The sequence below is a fragment of the Prionailurus bengalensis genome, chromosome B3, assembly GCF_016509475.1.
Source record: "Prionailurus bengalensis isolate Pbe53 chromosome B3, Fcat_Pben_1.1_paternal_pri, whole genome shotgun sequence".
NCBI classification, from domain to species: Eukaryota; Metazoa; Chordata; class Mammalia; order Carnivora; family Felidae; genus Prionailurus; species Prionailurus bengalensis.
In genome coordinates this window covers 29,789,744-29,813,009 of record NC_057355.1, presented here as the reverse complement: position 1 = coordinate 29,813,009, position 23,266 = coordinate 29,789,744, and the positions used below count along the sequence as shown (strand labels likewise).

General features: G+C 34.8%; 1 protein-coding gene across 3 annotated transcripts in view; it reads left to right on the top strand.

The window, feature by feature from the left end:
- The window catches only part of SCAPER (S-phase cyclin A associated protein in the ER), a 535,605-nt gene that overhangs the window by 173,405 nt on the left and 338,934 nt on the right, over positions 1–23,266 (top strand). For all 3 annotated transcript variants that reach the window (XM_043554938.1, XM_043554936.1, XM_043554937.1), the window contains exons 18-20: positions 18,742–18,823; positions 20,304–20,456; positions 20,985–21,092. In XM_043554938.1, the coding sequence (XP_043410873.1) occupies positions 18,742–18,823; positions 20,304–20,456; positions 20,985–21,092 (343 nt within the window). The remainder of the gene's footprint in view (positions 1–18,741; positions 18,824–20,303; positions 20,457–20,984; positions 21,093–23,266) is intronic.

The following is a 23,266-nucleotide window of genomic DNA, read 5'->3' as shown; positions in this document are numbered from 1 at the left end:
CCTTTGTCTTTGTTGTCTGCTTCTGGGGATTTGCCCTTCCCCCCCGGAACTTCACCAGTGTCTTAGTGGAATTTAAATTCTCTCCTTTCTCCCTTTTTTCAATCCCTTGTAGTCCCTTCCTCTTTTCTCCCTTTTTTGTTTAGTCTACTCTTTCTTTTTCTCTCCAGCTGCTTTCGGCGGGGGGGTGGGAGTACTTTTCCTGTATTCCCCTCCCATCTCCATCCTCTCTACACAAGCAAAAACAGCTCCGTGGTTTCTCTCTCCCCTAGTTCACCTCTCCACACCACATACCTGCCGAGTTCTGTGGTTCAGGTTGTGCAGATTGTTATGTTAATCCTCAAATCAGTTTTCTAGGTGTGCAGGATGGTTTGGTGTTGATCTAGCTGCATGTCTGGGAGGAGAGAAGCAAAAAAAAGGTCCATGCTGCTCCACTGTGTTGGCCCCTCCTATAGACTCTATATTCTGGTCAAGTGATCACTTTGTCTGTCTCTAGCCTTAATTCTAAAGATTTACAATAATTCTTGGTGTCTATTACTGTCCTTTATGTTTTTTTTAATTATTAGGACTGTCATGGCCCTTTTGCATTTACATTGTTAGAATCAGCTTGCTCAATTCTAAATTAAAAAAAAAAAAGAAATTATAAACATTATCTTGTGTTTTTTTAACTTTTAGATACAGAATTTACTGATGCAACACTTATATACAACACCCAGTGTTCATCACACGTGCCCTCTTTAATCCCCATCACCTGTTTAACCAACTCCCTCCCTCCTCCCCTTCTATAACCATCAGTTCTCTATACTTAAGAGTCTATTTCTTGGTTTTCCTTGCAAATGGCAAGATTTCATTCTTTTTTATGGCTGAGTAACAATTCCATTATATATATTCACCACATATTCTTTATCTACTCATCAGTTGATGTATAATTGGGCTCTTTTCATAATTTGGCTATTGTTGATGCTGCTGTAAACATTGAGGTGCATGTATCCCTTTGAGTTAGTATTTTTGTTTTCTTTGGGTAAATATCTAATAGTGTAATTTCTAGATTGTAGGATAGGTATATTTTTAATTTTTTGAGAAACCTCTGTACAGTCTTCCACAGTGGCTGCAACCGTTTGTATTCCCATAAACAATGTAAGACGGTTCCACTTTCTCTACATCCTCGAAAATACCTGTGTTAATTTTAGCTTTTTTGATAGGTGTGAGGTGATATCTCATTGTAGTTTTGATTTGTATTTCCCTGATGATGAGTGATGTTGAGCATTTTTTCATGCATCTGTTAGCTTTCTGGATGTCTTCTTTGGAAAAATATCTATTCATATCTTATGCCCATTTTTAACTAGATTATTTGTTTTTTGAGTATTGAATTTTATAAGTTCTTTTTAGATTTTGGATACTAACCCTTTATCTGATATGTCATTTACAAATATCTTCTCCCATTCCACAGGTTCATTGTTTTCTTCACTGTACAGAAGGTTTTTATTTTGATGAAGTCTCAGTAGTTTATTTTTGCTTTTGTTTCCCTTGCCTCTGGAGACATGTCAAGTGAGAAGTTGCTGCCCTTGGTCAGAGAGGTTGTTGCCTGTTTTCTCCTGTAGGATTTTGGTGGTTTCCTGTCTCACATTTATTTACTTATTTATTTTTTAATTTATTTTTTAATGTTTATTTATTTTTGAGAGAGACAGAGACAGAAGGCGAGTGGGTTGGGCAGAGAGAGAGGTAGACACAGAATACGAAACGGGCTCCAGGCTCTGAGCTGTCAGCACAGAGTCCAACGCCGGGCTCGAACTCACAAACTGCGAGTTCATGACCCAAGCCAAAATCAGATGCTTAACTGGCTGAGCCATCCAGGCACCCCCTCCTGTCTCATATTTAGATCTTTCATCCATTTTGAATTTATTTTTCTGTATGGTATAAGAAAGTGGTCCAGTTTCATTCTTCTGCATGTTGCTGTCCAGTTCTTCCAACACTGAAGAGACTGTCTTTTTTCCACTGGATACTCTTTTATGCTTTGTTGAAGATTAGTTGACAATATATTTGAGGGTTTATTTCTAGGTTTTCTTTTCTGTTATTTTGATCTGTGTGTCTGTTTTTGTGCCAGTACCATACTGTCTTAATCACTACAACTTTGTAATATAACTTGAAGTCCAGAATTATGATGTCTCCGGCTTTGCATTTCTTTGTCAAGATTGTTTTGGTTATTCGGGGTCTTTAGCAGTTCCTTGCAAATATCAGGATTGTTTGTTCTAGCTCTGTGAAAAATGCTGGTGGTATTTTGATAGAGGTTGCAGTAAATGTGTGGATTGCTCTGGGTAATATAGACATTTTAACAATATTTGTTTTTCCAATCCATGAACATGGAATGTTTTTCTCTTTCTTTGTGTCCTCTACAATTTCTTTCATCAGTGTTTTATACTTTTCAGAGTGCGGATCTTTCCCCTGTTTGGTTAGGGTCATTCCTAGGTATCTTATGGTATTTGATGCAGTTGTAAATGTGATTAATTCCTTGATTTCTCTTTCTATTGATTCATTATTGGTGTATAGAAATGCAGTAGATTTCTGTATGTTTGTTTGGTATCGTGTGACGTTACTGAGTTCATCTGTCAGTTCTAGCAATTTTTTGGTGAAGTCTTTTTGGTTTTCTGTGTAGAGTATCATGTCATCTGCAAATAATGAAAGGTTTGACTTCTTCCTTGCCAATTTGGATGCCTTCATTTCTTTTTGTTGTCTGATCAATATGGCTAGGACTTCCAGTACTATGTTAAGTAACAGTGGTGAAAGTGGACATCCCTGTCTTGTTCTTGACTGTAGAGGAAAAGCTCTGCTTTTCCCCATTGAGGATGATATTAGCTCTGGGTTTTTTGTATGTGGCTTTTATTATGTTGAGGTATGTTCCCCATAAACCTACTTTTTTGAGGATTTTTATCAATAATAGATGTTATACTTTGTCAAGTGCTTTTTCTCATCCATTGAAAGGATCACCTGGTTCTTTTCCTTTCTTTATTCATGTGGTGTATCCTGGTGATTGATTTGCAAATACTGAACCACCCTTACAACCCAGGAATATATCCTACTTGATCATGGTAAATGATTCTTTTAATGTACTGTTGGATTTAATTTGCTTGTATTTTACTGAGAATTTTTGCTTCCATGTTCATCAAGGACCTTGGCCTGTAGTTTTCTTTTTTAGTGGAGTCTTTGTCTGGTTTGGTATCAGGGTAATGCTGGTCTCATAGATTAAATTTGGAAGTTTTTCTTCCATTTCTATTTTTTGGAATAGTTTGAGAAGAATAGGTATTAACTCTTCTTTAAATGTTTTTTGGGGATGCCCAGATGACTCAGTCAGTTGGGCATCCGACTTCAGCTCAGGTCATGATCTCATGGCTCGTGAGTTCAAGCCCCACATCAGGCTCTGTGCTGACAACTCAGAGCCTGGAGCCTGCTTCAGATTCTGCGTCTCCCTCTCTGCCTCTGCCCTCCCTCACTCACATCTGTCTCTGTCTCAAAAATAAATAAACATTAAAAAAATTTTTTTAAATGTTTTTTGGAATTCCCCTGTGAAGCCATCAGCCCATGTACTTTTGTTTGGGATAATTTTGTACTTTTGTTTTGGGATAATTGGGATAATTTTGATTACTGATTCGGTCTGTTTGCTGATTGTCTGTTCAATGTTTCTGTTTCTTCCTTTTTCAGTTTTGGTAGTTTATATGTTTCTAGCAATTTATTTATTTTTTCCAGGTTGTCCAATTTGTTGGCATACAATTTTTCATAATATTCTTTTATAAGTGTTTGTATCTCTGTGGTGTTGGTTGTTATTTCTCCTCTCCTCATTTGTGATTTTATTTATTTGGGTCCTTTCTCTTCTCTTTTTGAGAAGTCTAGTTAGAGATTTATCAATTTTATTAATTAATTCAAGGAACCAGCTCCTGGTTTCATTGATCTGTTCTATTGTTTTTTTAGTTTCTATTTTTTTTATTTGTGCTCTAATCTTTGGCATTGTATTGAATCTATAAAGTAATGCGGGGAGATTGATATATTTTAAATTGATCCTTCTAGGTTTATGAACATACTACGAAATGTTTTTTTTCTATTTGTTTAGATCTTCAGAAATATCTTTACATGAACTGTAACTTTTAAAATGATTAAAATAGTAAACTTTATGGGGTGCCTGCGTGGCTCAGTTGGTTAAGTATCAGACTTCGGCTCAGGTCATGATCTTGCAGTTCATGAGTTTAAGCCCCGCTTCGGCCTCTGCACTGGTGCTGCGAAGCCTGCTTTGAATTTTCTCTCTGCCCCTTCCCCACTTGCCCTCTGTCTCTCTCAAAATAAATAACTAAACTTTAAAAAAAGTAAATATTGTATTATATATATTTCACTACAATAGAAATATGTACAAAAGCTGTTTATTAAAAAGGTTATAAAACTTCTATTATAAATTACATATTTGTGTACTACAAATTATATATTATAATCCTTATAACCTTTTTATAAACAGTTTTTGTGCATATTTTTATTGTAGTGAAATATACATAACATAAAATTTACTATTTAAATAATTTTAAAATTTGCAGTTCATTGGCACTAAGTACCTTCCCATTGTTGTGCTTACCATCAACACTGTCCATGTTCATAACACTTTTCATCTCTCAAAACTGAAACTCAGTATCCATTAAGTAATAGCTTTATATTTCACAACCGTCCCCTCCTGCCACCAAGCCCATGACAACCACCATTCTACTTTCTGTTTTATGAATGTGACTACTCTAGGCACCTCATATAAATGGAATCGTATGCTATTTGTCTTTTGTGATGTCTTTAAGGTTTTTCTATGTTGTAGCATGTGTCAGAATATCCTCCCTTTCTAGGGCTGAATAATATTGCATTGTGTGTACACACTATATTTTGTTTACCCATTCATCTGTCAAGGGACACCTGGATAACTTCTCCTTTGGGCTGTTGTGAATAAAACTGCTGTACATGTGGGTATATAAATATCTGTTCAGGTCCATATTTTTAATTTTGGGGGGTATATAGGTGGCCAGAAGTGGAATTGTTGGATCATATGATAAATTTATCTTTCATTTTTTTGTGGAACAGCATACTTTGTTTCTGTAGTGGCTGCTCCATTTTACATTTCCACTGGCACTAAAGTTCTAATTTCTCCATATCATCAGCTTTGCTTTTTTTACTTTTGACTTTTTTTCTTCTTTTGGGGGAGATAGTAGCCATCCTAATGGGTTGTGAGGTGGCATCTTAATTGTAGTTTTGATTTGCATTCCCCTAATGATAAGTGAGGTTGACTACCTTTTCTTGTACTTAATGTACATTTATATATCATCTTTGGAGAAATGTCTATTCAAAATCTTTGCCTGGTTTTTAATCAGGTTTTTTTTTCTTGTTGAGTTGTAGAAGTATCTTTATATATTTTGAATATTGACCCTTATCAGACATTTGATTTGCAAATATTTTCTCCCATTCCGTGGATTGCCTTTTCATTATGTTCTTGTTCAAAAATTTTAAATTTTGATGTATTCCAATTTGTCTGTGTTTTCTTTTGTTGCATGTACATTTGGTGTCATACCCATGAAACCATCGCCAAACTCTCTGCTCCATATGCTTTCTTCTAGGAGTTTTAGTTTTAGATTTATGTTTAGGTGTTCAATCCATTTTGAATTAATTATTGTATATGTTATAAGGTGGGGGTCTAACTTCATTCTTTTGCATGTGAATATCTTTTCCCAGTATCATGTGTTGAAAAAATTGTCATTTCCTCATTCGATGGTCTTCCCTTGGCACCCTTATCAAAAATCATTTGATAATATATTTGAGGGTTTATGTATTGGCCTTCTATTCTGTTCCACTGTTGTATAAGTCTTTATACCAGTACTGTAGGTTTGTAATAAGTTTTGAAATCAGGGATCTTTTAGCTTTGTTATTGTTCAAGATTGTTTAGGGTATTCAGGGTCCCATGTGAATTTTAGGATAGATTTTTTCCCCCCATTTCTGCAAAAGAAATCATTGAGATTTTGGTAGAGATCCCATTGAATCTGTGACTTGCTTTAGATAGTACTGACATCTTAAAAATATTAAGTCTTCCGATTAATGAATATATGGTTTTTAAAAATCTTTTTGTGTTTGTATTTTCTTTCAGCAAAGTTGCACATTTCAGTTTACAAGCCTTTTACCTCATTAGTTTATTTTTAATTATATGTGTGTTAACATTTTTTGAAATTTATTTTTGTTAGTTTATTTTTGTTATGCTGTTATAAATAAAATCTCCTTAAAAAAATTATTTTAAACATGTATGTTGCTGGTGTTTAGAAATACCATTGATTTAGACCTAGGGCTGCCATAGCAATCTTGAGAAAGAACAAAGATGGATGTTTCACAATCCCAGATTTCAATATGTCTTACAAAGCTGTAGTAATCAAAATAGTATAGTACTGGCACAAAAATAGACACATAGATCAATGGGACAGAATAGAGATCCCAGAAATAAACCCATGTTTATATGGTCAACTAATCTATGACAAAGAAGGCAAGAATATATAATGGGAAAAAGATCATCTTTTCAACAAATGGTGCTGGGAAAACTGAAGAGCTACATGGAAAGTAATGAAATTGGACCACCTTCTTACACCATACAGAAAAATAAACTTAAAATGGATTAAAGACCTAAATGTGAGACTGAAGGCATAAAACTCCTAGAAGGAACATAGGCAGTAATTTCTTTGACATCAGCCATAGAAACATTTTTTCTAGATAGGTCTTCTCAGGCAAGAGAAACAAATGCAAAATCAAATTATTGGAACTATACCAAAATATAAAGATTTTGCACAGCAAAGGCAACCATCAACAAAATGACAAGGCAGCCTACAGATTGGGAGAAGATAATTGCAAAGAATATATCCAATAAGGGATTAATATCCAAAATATATAAAGAACTTATACAAGTCAACACAAGAAAAAAACAAGTAATCCAATTAAAAATGGGCAGAAGACCTGAGTAGATATTTTTCCAAAGAAGACATATATAGATGGCCAACAGACGTATGAAAAGCTGCTCAACCTCACTAATCATCTGGGAAATGCAAATCAAAGCCACAGATATTACCTTAAACCTGTGAGAATGGCTAGAATCAAAAAGATAAGAAATAACAAGTTTTGGTGAGGATGTGGAGAAAAAAGAACTCCAATGCACTGTTGTCAGGAATGTAAATTGGTACATACATTATGAAAAGCAATATAGAGATTTCTATCAAAAATTGAAAAATAGAAATAGTATATGATCTAGTAATCCTGCAGATGATTTACCCAAAGAAAATAAATACACTAATTTGAAAAGACTTATACACCCTTGTGTTTATGGCAGTATTACTTATAATAGTGAAGATTTATGGAATCAACTCAATAGTCCATTGATAGATGAATGGATAATGAAGACGTGATGCACATGTGTGTGTGCGCATGTGCACACACACATACATATTGAATATGACTCAGCCATAAGAAAGTATGACATATTGCCATTGGAGCAACAAGAATGGACCTAGAGGGTATAATGCTAAATGAAATCAGTCAGAAGACCAAAACTATGTGATGTCTTTCACATGTGGAATTTAAGAAACAAAACAGATGAATGTAAGGGAAGGGAAAAGAAAAAAAGAGGGAAGCAAACCAAAAGTGACTCTTAACTACATAGAGCAAAGTGACGATTGATGGAGGGAAGTGGGTGTGGGGGAGGTGTGTTAAATAGGTGATGGGTATTGAAAAGTGCACTTGTGATGAGCACTGGGTGTTATATGTAAGTGATGAATCATTAAATTCTACTCTTGAAAACAAGGTTGTATGTTTTTTAAAATCATGGAGTTGAATTTATCAAATGTTTTATCTCCTTATATAGATATGTTCATGTAAAATATCTCCTTTAATCTGATCTAATGTGATGATTAATTTTTTAATATTTAATCAAGCCTGCATTCCTGGGATAAACCCAACTTGGTTTTGATGTAGTATGGGAATTTGTTCATATAAGTATGGTTTTTAACTTAAAGGGTGAGATAACCCTATATTTTTTAAATTAATAAACATTTTTCTGAACTATAACATAAGCAGAATAATACACAAATGAATAAATCTGCAGCTTGGTGAATTGTCACCATGCCCCTGTATCCTCTAACCTGGTCAAAATATGGAACATTTAGCAGCACCACAGGATCCCTCCCATGTATCTTCCAAATTACTACCCCTTCTTCAACCTTAATAATAATCACTATACAAGCTTCTTGCACTTTTTAGCCTAATTGGTTTTATGCCTAGGAATGAGGTTGCTGGTCTCTGGGTTATTGCAAATGTTCTGCATTAGTAAACACTGCCAAATTGTTTAGCAATATAGTTGTACAGTTTACATTTTCACTAGCATTTTGAATATTCTCGATACTCTATATTGTTGTCTAAAATTGGAGTAGGCAGTTTTTAAGAAAATTTTTTTACAATTTTATTGTGATATAATTGACATATGAAAAATTGCATTTATTAAAGTGTACTATTTCATGAGTTTTCACATATGTAATCTCTGAAACCATCAGCATGATTAAGGTAATGAACATAACCATCATCCCTCCAGATTTTCTCGTGCTGTTTGATAGTCCATCTCTCCTTCCCTCTACCCTCCTCTCCAGACAGCCAATGATTTACTTTCTCTTTTGTCTTTCACTTTCTTTTGCTCAGCATTATTATTTTGAGATTCCTTCAGATTGTTACTTGTACATACAGCTTCTTTTTTATTGCTAATTAGTATATATCCATATACTAATCATGCATTTTTCTATTGATAGAAATTTGGGTTTATTCCACTTTTTTGGTCATTATAAATAAGCTTTTCTGAACGTTTGTGTATGAATACTTTTTGTGGACATATGCTTTCATTTCTCTTGGGCAAATAGCTAGGAGATGGATGGCTGGGTTATAGGGTTAATGTATGTTGAACTTTTTAAGAAACTACAAAATGTTTTTCCAAAATTAGTCACACCATTTTACATACCCACTAGTAGTGAAGGAGTTTCAGTTTCTTCAAAGCCTTGACAACACTTGGTGGATCAGTTTTTTAAACGTATGCCTTTCTAGTTGGAATATTGTGCTGTTTCATTGTGATTGTAATTTGCATTTCTCTGATGACTAATGTTCAGCATCTTTGCATGTGCTTATTAGCCATTCATCTATCTTCTTTGGTAAAACATCTACTTATATCTTTTGCCCATTTTTCAAGTGAGTCCTTCATTATTATTGAATTGTAAAAATTCTTTATATATTCTGGATTCCCATCCTTTCAGGTATGACTTAGAATTTGTGGCTTATCTTTTTATCTTTTAAATAGTTATTTGAAGTGCAAAAGTTTTAATTTTAATAAAACCCAATATATCAAACTTGTTTTATGTATGAAGCTTTTGGTGTCATATCTAAGAAATCTTGCCAAACTCAAAATCACAAAGATTATTTTTTACATATTTTCTTCAAGAAGTGTTTCAGTTTGGCACTTACATTTAGGTCTATAAGTCCATTTTTCTTGTGACTTTATTTAATTTAATGACTTTTATTTTTAGTGTAGTTGACACACAGTGTTACATTAGTTTCAGGTCTACAACTTAGTGACTTGACAAGTTTATACATTATGCTTTGTTTGCCACACGTGTAGCTACCATTTGTCCTGTTACATCACTATTACAGTATCATTGACTGTATTCCTTATGCTGTGCCTTTTATTCCCATGACTTATTCATTCCGTAACTGGAAACCTGTATCTCCCTATCACCTTCACCCATTTTGCCCAACTCTCCATATCCCTCCCTTCTGGCAGCCATCAGTTTTCTATATTAATAGGTCTGATTCTGATTTTGTTTGTTTGTTCGTGTATTCTTTTCCTTTTAAGGTAACTTTTACATATGGTATGAAACAAAGATCTAAATTTATTTGCATATGGATATCTATCACAGCATCATTTGTTGAAAGACTATTCTTTCACCATTTATTGCCTTGCCACCTGTTCAAGATCAATTAGTCATACATGTAAGGGTTTATTTATGGATCTGTGCTGTTCTATTCATATGTATATTTCTATTCTTATGCCAGTACCAGACTGTCAATTACTGTGGCTTCATAGCAAGTTTTGGAATCATGCTATGTAAGTTCTCTTACTTTGTCTCTTTCAAAACTGTATTTTCATGTAAGTTTTAAGTTTGCCAGTTTCTACAAAATAGCTTGCAGGGATGTTGGTAGGAATTGCCTTGAATCTATAGATCATTGTGGGAAGAGTTGCCATCTTTACAATATTGTATATTCTTATCCATGAATATGATATCTCTATATCTCCTTTAATTTATCTCAATAGTGTTTTATAGTTTTTAGTTATAGTTCTAATTTGTAGGTCTTGCACTTTTTTTCTTAAATGTATTCTAAGTACTCTTCTTGAAGTCATTGTGATTGGAATTATTTTCTTTATTTTTGGTAGTATTTGTTGCTAGTATACAGAAAGACAATCAATTTTTTATATATTTCATTTTACAATTTTGTTTTTTTATTACCTGCTCAGTTTTCTTACTAGTTTTGATGGTGTTTTCTTTTTGTTGTTGTTGTTGTTTTTCCTTAGGATGTTTTACATATAGACTCACATCATCTGGAAATTACGAGTGTTCTACTTCTTGCTTTCTAGTATGAATGTCTTTTTTTTTTCCATTGTCTTTTTGCACTGGCTACATGCCAGCGTATAATTTTAATAGAGGCTGTGACATTGTATATACTTACTTTGTTCTTAATTTTAGTAGTGAAGCATTTAGTCTTTCCCTGTTACCAATGATGTTAGTTGTAGGTTTTTCTTAAATCCCCATTATTAGATTGAGGAAATTCTCTTGTATTTCTAGTTTGTTGAGTGCTTTTTAGCATGAATGGACTGAGTTTTGTTAAATAAATGTGCTTTTTTTTTTGTACATCCATTAGGAGGATTGTGCAGAGTTTTTTTGTATGTTGTAGTTATTACATTAATTCATTTTCAATATTAAACCAACCTTGCATGCCTGAGTTAATTCCTACTTGGTCATGGTATATACTCATTTTTATATGTTCCTAATTTCTTGTTAAGGATATTTACATGAGGGATATTGGTGTATAATTTTCTTGTGATGTCTTTGGTTTTCATTCCTCATAGAATATGATGGAAGTGGTTTTTCTTGCACTATTTAGGGGAACTGTTTGTGTTAGGATCAGCATTATTTTTTTATTTTTTTAAAAAATTTTTTTTTCAACGTTTATTTATTATTTTTTTGGGACAGAGAGAGACAGAGCATGAACAGGGGAGGGGCAGAGAGAGAGGGAGACACAGAATCGGAAACAGGCTCCAGGCTCTGAGCCATCAGCCCAGAGCCCGACGCGGGGCTCGAACTCACAGACCGCGAGATCGTGACCTGGCTGAAGTCAGATGCTTAACCGACTGCGCCACCCAGGCGCCCCTAGCATTATTTTTTTAAATATAATTTGCCAGAGAATCTGTCTAGGCTTGGATTTTTCTTTTGGGGGAGATTTTAAATTACCAACTCATTTTTTTTCATGTTTCAAGTTTTATTAAATTCTGATTAGTTAAGGGATTCATCACTTACATATAACACACAGTGCTCATCACAACAAGTGCCCTCCTTAATACCCATCACCTATTTAGCATTTTATGGTCTATTGGGATTTTTTTGTTTCTTATTCAGTCAGCTTTCATAATTTGTGTCTTATTAGGAATTTGACCTTTCCATTTAAGTTCTCTATTTTTATATATTTATAAAGTTCATTATTTCTAATAAGTAATTTCACTATGATCTATAGTGATGTCTCTTTCATTCCTAATTTTTGTTTACTTTGGGTTTCATTAGCTCTGCTTTTCCTACTTTTATGAGGTTGAATCTTTAGTTGATAGATTTTATATATTTCTATATTCTCTTTTGAATTTTAAAAATTAGGGACGCCTGGGTGGCGCAGTCGGTTAAGCGTCCGACTTCAGCCAGGTCACGATCTCGCGGTCCGTGAGTTTGAGCCCCGCGTCGGGCTCAGGGCTGATGGCTCAGAGCCTGAAGCCTGTTTCAGATTCTGTGTCTCCCTCTCTCTCTGCCCCTCCCCTGTTCATGCTCTGTCTCTCTCTGTCCCAAAAATAAATAAACGTTGAAAAAAAAATTAAAAAAAAAAAGACTCACTCTTGTTTAAAAAAAATTTTTTTTAATTAAAAACATTTTTTAATGTTAATTTTAGAGAGAGAGAGAAAGCGTGAGTGGGGGAGGGGTAGAGGGAGAGGGAGAGGGAGAGGGAGACGGAGGATACGAAGCAGGCTCCGCAGAGAGCCCTAGGTAGGGTGTGAACTCACGAACCATGAGTTCATGACCAGAGCCAAAGTTAGATGCTTAACTGACTGAGCCACCCAGGTGCCCCTATTTCTACTTTCCTAATTCAAACATTTAAGGGTATAAAGTTTTTTCTCAGCACTTCTTTAACTTCATCCCATCAATTTTGATATGTTAATTTTAATTAAAGATATTTTCTAATATTTTTTAGATTTTTTTGATACATGAATTAATTAATTAATTAATTAATTAATTATTTATTTTTGGGGCAGAGAGAGACAGAGCATGAACGGGGGAGGGGCAGAGAGAGAGGGACACACAGAATCGGAAACAGGCTCCAGGCTCTGAGCCATCAGCCCAGAGCCTGACGCGGGGCTCGAACTCCCGGACCGCGAGATCGTGACCTGGCTGAAGTCAGACGCTTAACCGACTGCGCCACCCAGGCACCCCGTTACATGAATTATTTAGAATCATGCTTAGTTTCCAAATATTTGGTGATATATCCCCAATTTTCTGTTGTTTTATAATTAAATCTTTTGTAGTCGAGGAATATTCTTTGTATAATTTTAGTCCCTTTAAATTCATTGAGATTATTTTATGACCTTGAATGTAAACTATTCTGGAGAAAGTCCTACAAGCTGTTGTAAAGTGTTTGTGTTCTGCTGTTGTTGGGTCAGGTGTTTTTGTTGTTGTTTTTTTTTTAATGTTTTACTTATTTTGAGAGAGAGAGAGTGGGGGAGGGGCAGAGAAAGAGAGAATTCCAAGCAACCTCTGCACTGTCAATGCAGAACCTGATCTGTGGGGCTCAGTCCCATGAACCTGTGAAATCATGACCTGAACTGAAATCAAGAATCTGATTCTTAACAAACTGAACCACTCAGGCACCCAGGATGGAGTATTCTTTAAATGTCAGTTAAGTTAGTTGGTAGTTTTGTCTAGGCTTCTGTATACTTACTGATTTTCTGTCTAGTTTTATTAATTTCTGATAGACTGTTATGGAATTCCCCTGGAAAGCCATCTGGCCCTGGACTCTTGTTTTTTGGCAGATTTTTGATTACTAATTCGATTTCCTTACTGGTTATGGGTCTGTTCAAATTTTCTATTTCTTCCTGTTTCAGTTTTGGTAGTGTGTATGTTTCTAGGAATTTGTCCATTTCTTCCAGATTGCCCATTTTATTGGCACATAATTTCTCATAATATTCTCTTATTATTGTTTTTATTTCTGCTGTGTTGGTTGTGATCTCTCCTCTTTCATTCTTCATTTTATTTATTTGGGTCCTTTCCTTTTTCTTTTCGATCAAACTGGCTAGTGGTTTATCGATTTTGTTAATTCTTGCAAAGAACCAGCTTCTGGTTTCATTGATGTGTTCTGTTTTTTGGGTTTTGATAGCATTAATTTCTGCTCCAATCTTTATTATTTCCTGTCTTCTGCCGGTGTTGAGTTTTATTTGCTATTCTTTTTCCAGCTCTTTAAGGTGTAAGGTTAGGTTCTGTATCTGAGACCTTTCTTCCTTCTTTAGGAAAGCCTAGATTGCTGTATACTTTCCTCTTACGACTGCCTTTGCTGCATCCCAGAAGTTTTGGGTTGTGGTGTTATCACTTTCATTGACTTCCATATACTTTTGAAATACTGTTGAATTGTCTATTTATATTCTCAGTTTTGATAATTTTTGCTTTGTGTATTTTGGTGTCTCAATATTAGGGGCATATAATATCTTCCTTGGGTATTGACTCTTCCATCATTCTGAAATGTTCCTCTTTCACATTAAAAAAAAAATTTCTTGCTATAAAGTCAATTTTTTTCTATTTTAAATATAGCCATGGCTATAGTTTACATGTAATGTCTTTTTCTGTCCTTCTACATTCATACTTTTGTGTCTTTTTTATCTAACCTGTGTCTCTTATGGTCTAAATAAAGTTGAAGTTACTTTTTGATTTAGTCTGCTAGTTTCTGCTTTTTCATGAAAGTGTTTTGTCCATTCTCATTGAATATAATTATTGATATAATTACATTTATATTTTCTGTTTTGATCCTTGTTTTCTATACATCTCAAGTTTTTTTTTGTTCTCTTACTACTGCTTTTTTTCTTAATACTTTTTTAGTGTGTTATTTAAATTTTTCTCTTGATTTTTAGAACTATTATTTTAGTTGTTGTGCTTAGTGGTTGCTCTCTTTACGACAATACAAAGTAAAGAAGTAGATTATTAAAATCTACTTTTGATTAAAATGAACTTAATTTTGGTAAGATAGAGTAACTTTGTTCCACTATAGGTCTATATCCTTTTCCTCTAGTGTTGTCATTGTCACATATATCTATATATGTGGTAAACTCAACAATCCAGTGATAGAATTATCTCTTTATGTAGTGTCACATTTTTCAAAGAAATCAGAGTAAAAGAGAAAATACATTTATAAGTTCCTTTATACTAATTAACATATTTACCATTTCTGGTGTACTTCATTTTCTTTGTTTATGGATTCAGGTTACTTTTTGGCATAATTTCTCTTTAGCTAGATGGCCTTTCTTCAGTAGTTTCTACGAAGGGAGTTTTGCTGTCATTGAATTATCTTGGTATTCACTTATCTAGGAATATTTTGCCTTCATTTTGTTTTTGTTTTTAAAAATTTTTGTTGAAGTATCATTGGCGTTTTCCTTCATTCTGAATGATATTTTTGGCAGATTTATTTAGAGTTCTTGTTTTTTTTCTTTTTTGTTTTCAGTAGTGTGATTTTTTTGACTTCTGTTTTTTTCTGATGAAAAGTTAGCCATTAATCATATTGGTTTTTCTCTGTGTATGGTGAGTTGTTTTTTTCTTCCTGCTCTCAGAATTTTCTGCCTGTGTGTAACCAGTTTCATTCTGATTTGTCTAGGTTTATTGTCTTCATGGTTATTCTGTTCTGTACATATCAAGTTTGGGAAGTGTTTGGCCATTATTTGTTCAGATATTTGTCATTTCTCTTCTGAGTTGTCACAGTTTCTTAAACTTTGCATGGTTTTGATGACCTTGACAGTTTTAGGTAGTGGTCAGGTATATTGTAGAGTGTTCCTCAGGTAGGACTTGTCTGATGCTCTTCTTATGGTGAAATTGATGTTATAGCTTTTGGGGAAGAAGAGCACAGACATGACTGTGAATTACCATTTGTAACATGTCAGAGGTTCATGCTATCAATTGGACTTACCACTGATTTTATTAACCTTGATCACTTGGCTAAGCTAGTGTTTGTCAGGTTTCTCCATTGTTACTTTAAAAATTTCTCTATGCTGTCCCCGGTGGAAGCAAGCCACTAAGCATAGGCCATGCTGAAAAGGTGGGGAATTATTCTTTACCTCCTTGAGGGAAGAATTCCTACATTAGTTGCTGATAATTTTTCTGTACAGGACAGTTGTCTATTCTCTCCTATTTATTCATTTAAATGTTTTTTTTTTAATGTCAGTGTGGACTTATATATATTTATTTTATACATTGTGCTGTAAACCAGTATTATTTATATTGTTACTCAAATTGTTCCAGCTTTGGACATTGGGAGCTATTTCATATGGAATCATCCATTTGTTTGAGGATTCTTGGTTTCTTTTATTGGAAAGGTTTTTTAAAAAACTTTCTATTTTTCTGTTGAGATTCCCTATTTGTTGAATCATTGCCATAATATTTTTCTTTAGTTTGGCATACTTTCTTTTAATTCTTTGAACATATTTGTAACAGCTGTCTTGTAGTCTTTGTCTACTAAATACAGCATATGGCCTCATTCAGGGACAGTTTCAATTGACTGCTTTTTCTTTTCTTTTTTTTTTTTTTAACTTTATTTTTCAGAGAGTACGAGAGAAAGCATAAGTGGGGGAGGGACAGAGAGAGGGAGGGAGAGAGAGAGAATCCCAAGCAGGCTCCACACTGTCAGTGTGGAGCCCAATGCGGGGCTTGAACTCACAAACTGTGAGATTGTGACCTGAGCTGAAGTCTGATGCTTAACTGACTGAACCACCCAGGTGCCCCTAGTTGACTGATTTTTTCAAAGCCTGGTCATTTTTCTTTGTATGTCTCATAATTTATGATTGTTTCTTTTCCTGTTATTTTTGTCTTTGTGAGTTTATGCCTATTCTATTCATTTCTTGTGGTTTTTTGGAAGGGAACAGAAATAAATATGTTTTCAACATGCCGTGTGTATTTTTTATTTATTTTATTTATTTTAAATTTTAGTTAACATACAATGCAATATTGGTTTCAGGAGTAGAATTCAGTGATTCATCATTTATATGCAACACCCAGTACTCAGCACAAGTGCCCTCCTTAATACGAATCACCCATCTAGCCCATCTCCCACCCACCTCCCTCCAACAACCCTCAGTTTGTTCTCTGTCATTGAGAGTTTCTTGTGGTTTGTTTCCCTCTCTCATCTTCTTCCTCCACCCTTCCTTCCCCTATGTTCATCTGTTTTGTTGTTTAAATTCCATGTGAGTGAAATCATATGGTAATTATCTTTCTCTGTTTGACTTATCTCTCTTAGCATAATACCTTCTAGCTCCATCAATGTCATTGTAAATGGCAAGATTTCATTCTTTTTGCTGGCTAATATTCAAGTGTGTGTGTGTGTGTGTGTGTGTGTGTGTGTGTGTGTCAAACCCCACATCTACTTTACCCATTCATCATTTGATGGACATTTGGGCTCTCCATAATATGCTATTGTTGAGAATGGTGCTATAAACATTGGGGTGCATATACCCCTTTGAATCTGTATTTTTGTATCCTTTGGGTAAATACCTAATAGTGCCATTGCTGGATCAAAGGGTAGTAAAAGTAAGCTAGATCTTTTTTCCCCTAGATCTGAAGCTTTGTATACTTTTTGATCCATAGACGTGGTGCAAGCAAGTTGCTTATGCTGTTTTTCTGGGGAAGAGGCCTGCTGTGCTGATTCTCAGGCTGACTTGTTGCAGTGGAAATGTGCCTTCAGGGCATGGGGGGGGGGGCTTGTTGTAAATGGCTCTGGCCTCTGCTAGTTAATATAGTTTTGCTCCCTGAGGGCTCTCCATGCTGATGGGTGAGTTGAATATGGCTCTGCTCCCCTCTCTAGCCCCAGAGCTGAAAGATAATGCCTCCTACTCTTCAGGGGAACCCTCACAGAAGAACAATCAGTCACCCCTCTTTTCACCCCTGTTTCTGTCAGAACCCTGCATTCACTCTACCTGTGTCCTAGCTTCTTTATCTCAGGCCCATGACAGAGTTTCAGAACTCCTCCAAATTTTAGTGACTCTGGAGGCATGGACCATTGCTTTTTTTCTGGGGGAGGGCCTTGGAATGCTTTTGCTGGCCTGTGGGAGGAAAACAGTGGCAGGACTGTAGCAGTTCAGGGTTTATGTCAAAATGTAGCAGAACACCAACAACTCTGCTTGCTGCCCTCAGCCCTTATTCTGCTCCTGTGCCTGGATATAGTGCAGCACCTTTGCCCCACCTGTCCTTTTTGTGACCGAGGGGGTCCTCAGACCACGCTGGCTGTCACTCCTGGGATTCCTCCCTGCTTTGCTACTTGGGCACCTTTAAGCCAGGCAATTCCTCCACTGTAGCAGACTTCTACAAGTTCAGATTTTGCACTCCACTGCTTATAATACTTTGTGATAGCCTCCATAAGTAGGCTCCCTCCCCATTGCTATACCCACAGCTATGTTTCCCCCAAGACCACTCTCTGCACCTCCTGCCTTCCAAAAGGTGGTTGCTTTTCTACTTGTAGACTTGCAGTTTTTGTTTTCTTAGACCTCTGGTTGATTTCTTGGGTGTTAAGAATGATTTTTATCAAATCATTGTGAGGTCTGTTTGGTGTTTTGGAGGAACAAGACAAGCTTAGGATCTCCCTACTTGTTGCCAATTTAACTCCTCCCTCTCAACATGCCATGTTTAAATGAGAGTTCCAGTGGTAGTTAGTATTTAAAACCATACCTGGGTCTGTGTCCAGAAATCTATTATTTTTAAATTTCTTTTTAACATTTATTTATTTTTGACAGGGAGAGAGTGCTGTCAGGGGAGGTGCAGAGAGAGAGAGGGAGACAAGGGATTTGAAGCAGGCTCTATGCTGGCAGCAGAAAACCCAATGTGGGCTCGAGCTCATGAACCATGAGATCAAGACCTGAGCTGAAGTCAGATGCTTAACTGACTGAGCCACCCAGATGCCCCCAGAAACCTATTTTTATAACTGAAAACTTGTGTTGCTTTTTAAACATTTATTGAGCAGTGTATTTGGGACATAGGCACTCAGAAAGAATAATTTAAAAAATAATAATCCTGTAGAATATATAAGCCTATGTATCCTAATCATATTTAACCTCGTGAAGTTCGATTCTCCAAGCAGTTGAGTGTATCATTTTTTACTATCTTCTTACAGAGATAGGGAAGAGCGATTGGCTGCACTCACAGCTGCTCAACAAGAAGCAATGGAAGAGCTCCAAAAAAAAATTCAGCTTAAGGTAAGGATAGTATATATTTCAATGTGAAATTTTAAAGCTTTCAATGGCACATGAGATTAAATCTTTTATTTAAGGGATTGTATAACATTTTAATTTGTATTCTTAATATTTGGTTAATAAGACTTACATGATTTGGTTTTGGTCCGTTCTAATTCAACTGTCTGAAAAATTTATTTTAATATGATAAAATGATGAGAATAATTAAAGGAATTTTAACTTTCCTGTTTTTACTAACCAATTTGTTAGTGACTTGAAGGCATTACTCTTTGGTTTCTGATAGTTATACTTTTTAATTATTTACAAATAAACAAAAAATGATTAGTATAATTAGTTTCACTTGATTTTCAGTGCCTATGAATTGTGCGATTGTAACTTGGGAAATTGTGATAAACTGCTATTTTCTAGAAAATCTTTACCATTAGTAATACAGTTTCTAGCAGTATATTTTACACTGTGTAACAATTACTTATACATTGTCTCCTCACAGAGATAGTACATTCCATAAGGTAGAGGGCCATATTTTATCACAGGACGTTATCATTCACTAAAATTTAATGTTCCAAAAATCTGTTGAGCCTTGTAGTAGACGTGGGGTTAATGAGATGAATAAGTCATGATTCTAAATTCCAAGAAACTCTTAATGTAGTGTGAGAATCAGTTGCTACACAGATAATTTCCATATGGACATATTACTTGGAGTGCTATGAAAGTATGGATGAGGACACTGAGTTTAATATGAAGCATTTCAGAAGTCAGGAAAAAATTTTAGAGAATAACTCCTGAGCTGAATCTTGAATGGGTAGGAGAATAGGTAGGTGGGTGGGATGACATTTCCAATCATATGAAAAAGGATGAGTGTTAAGTCAGAATTCTGGAATTGTGTTTTTTCAGCTTGGTTATGTTTTTTGTTTTGGGGGTAAGTCACTGGAGGTGTGGAGCAACCAGAAATGGTGGTGTGGAGTTGGTGTGGTAGAAGTCTGCATCATGATGGGGTTTGTCTGCTATGAGGATATGCTTGGTCTTTATGTAGGGGTCAACATGTCCGAAAGTGTGTTCCCAGAAGTGCTTCTCAAAAGTGTGTTGTAGTCAATTAAGTGTGTAAAATGTTTTTTAGTATGAGCTAGGCTTATTGAGTCACAATGCACAGAGACATACTACAGGCTCCATATAGTTCAGTGTTAAAAACCTGTTTTGCTTTAATGTAGTGTTTTCCAAATTTATTTGCGGATAGAACCTTTTCCACAAAGCACTTACAATGTCCTATGGTGTTGTTCCAAGAAGCACACTCTAAGAGACGTTACTGTGCATGTAGGAGATATTAAAGGGCTTTATGTAAATTCTTATTCTTAGTGTTCACATCAACATTGAATGAAGACATTTCTTCTATTATTGTAGAAACTTTAATGGAAATACTGTTTTTTTAAGTTGTCCGTATAATTTGCATCATTTTTATATTCTCACGCTTTGACTTCATTCACAGCATGATGAAAGCATTAGAAGGCACATGGAACAGATTGAACAAAGAAAAGAAAAAGCTGCTGAGTTAAGCAGTGGGCGGCATGCAAATACTGATTATGCCCCCAAACTGACGCCTTATGAAAGAAAGAAGCAGTGTTCCCTCTGTAATGTCCTGGTAGGTTGTCATTACTAATATTGTGATGATATGATTCATTACTAAAGTTTGTTAAACTATGGAAATGTATTCTCCCGGTCTTTTAAAATTCATATGATTTTAAACCGTGGATTTCTTTCATGATTTTTATGCTAAGTAAGTAGTATAAAAATAGCATTGGCATTTAAGAGTATCAGTGCAAAGTGCCAGAGTAATGCAATTGCTGCTAAAATGGATATATAGCTGCTTAATTGATAGCCCAAGCAATATTTTTGGGTACTGGAATCAAAAAAGAAAAAGGCATTTTCAGTCTTGAAATTTGAACTCTGATACTTAGAAGAAATGATATCCTGTTAAGGTTGGTTACAATGGCATGATTTTTCTTATGTATCTTCTAGAGGATTCTCAGAGTTGTGTTTTAAAGAAAATATTTTTAGCCTAGTATGTAAAGGCTAGTGTGATATCAACATGCATATAATATACTGGCCTGAATATATAATTAGATATAATTATATGTTGATTACAATTGCTTTGATTTTATGCTTTTAGATCTCTTCAGAGGTGTATCTATTTAGCCATATTAAAGGAAAAAAACACCAGCAAGCCGTAAGAGAGAATAGCAGCATTCAAGGGCGTGAACTTTCAGATGAAGAAGTGGTAAGCTTTACTTCTGTTCATTTCCACATATTTATTGAAAACTCAGTATGTCCTATATTATAAAGAATTCCATGTTCGGTTGTGATTATTTAAAATTATATTTAACATTTAATAACTACTAAAATATAGTATACAAATATGTCATTTAGTATACAATTTAGTGCTCACTTTGACAGTGCATATACTAAAATTTAGTATACGGTTTAACAAGAAACAGAAATAAGAACAATTTTACTGTAAAAAAAGGTCATAGTATTTTGATATTTTAATAATATACAAAAGAATTATTTAGTGATGCCCTGCATTTCTTGGAAAATAATTAACAATATACATGTCATGTAAATTGATAATTTTATGAGTACAGTATTTAGAAATTTTTGGAAATGCATTATTTATCTACCTATAATTGCTTACAGTGGAATTTAGATTTGTATGAATATTTTTAGAAATATTTTACATTCAATTGTTATCTAGACATGGATGACATTGCTAATCTATGAATTTGTTGGTTCTATTTATAATAGCAAATTTCTAGAGCTACCCAAAGATGAGACATTCATGTTTGTGAAGTATCTCTTAAGGTGCCCAGGAAAAGTTATTATGGTTCTAATGAGAGCAGTAACTGTATATACATACATGTGTGTGTTTAACTCCTGTTCCCTAGTGTAACGTATATTAATAGAGTACACAAATCTCAAGTATACAGCTTGATTGATTTTTACATATGTTTCACTCACATCAAGATATAGATCATTTCTTATACTCCAGAAGGCTCCCCATGCTCCAACCCAGACATGTCCCCAAGTGGTAACTAGTCTACACCATCAGTTAGTTTTCCCTGTTCTGGAACATTCTTTAAATGGTATCATACAGTATGTACTTTCTGTGTCTGGCTACTTTCACCTACCCCTAACTCTGAGATTGATCTTAAATGTTTATGTGAAGTTGTAGTTCATTCTTTTTCTTAGCTTTTTATCAATGCTCTCCAGGTGAAGACCATCAGGAATATATTTGTAGTTGAATAAAATAGGGTTTTATTAATTAAAGAATGGAAAATGTATACTGTGGGGAATTATGGAGCTTCTCAAATAAGGTGTTAGAAAGGGCTTATTATAGGATTTGGGCTTGTGCTAAGTGATTTGGTTGGGGAGGGGAAAGTTCGAGGACTTGAAGCTTTGATCTGGATTGGATGCTGTCAGGAAGCAGGGGTAAGTCTGTGGTTGGTTCTTAATAAATCAATAAATCTTACCTGGGTAGGAGGACTGAAGCTACTGTTTTCTCCTGAGTTTCTGGGTATGACCAGCACTTGATGGGAAATTGCACATAGTTATTTGGGCTTACTTCTCTATGATTTCCTCCTTTTGAGGATATTCCCCCCTCAAGCTCCAGTGGCTTTGGCAGCTCTAAACCAAATTCTGTCTCTTCAGCTCAGTAAGGCTGCTACTTTTAGTTTGCAGTGTCTCCATGCCAAAAATTGGTATAAGCCTTTCAAGGAAAAATCCAGAGTGAATGTGGAGCTTACCTCATGTGCTTCCTTTCTGTTAGGGATAACGGTCTCTCAAGTTCTGGTTCTGTTGGCTGTACTGTAATGCCTTCAAATTGATATTTGGTATACTTTGTACAACATTTTGAGTTGGGAGATAGTCCAGTCAGTATAAGCCAGTCCGCTGTGGCTGGAATTGGAAGTCTCCTAATATTTAATTCCTGTATACACATTGTTTGACATAATGCTTGACACATGGTAAGGTATTTAATAAAAGCTCATTGAGCTGAGTTGAACTGAGAGCTTCTACTGAATGGCTTTAGGTACCTCTAATAAAACATGTAATTAATCATCTATTTAGTTTACCTCAAATAATTTTTTGTCTTTTACTCAAATTGTATGAGTATTTTAAGAGTGAATAGTAAGGATTTTTTTTAATTTTACTTGAATCATTCATATAATTTACCCCATTCACTCTTTAAGTTTGCTGTTTAGAACAAGAGTCATGTGTATATGTGTGCCACTTTGAAAAAATCTTAAATTGCTTTCTTTAATTATAATTTAATTATTCCATTACAAATGAAAATTTTCCATTTATAGAAATTACTTGTAATTCTCTTAATTAAAAAACTGTATTATTTAATTTACAGCAGATTATTTAAACATTTTCTGGAATGTTGCTGTTATATAA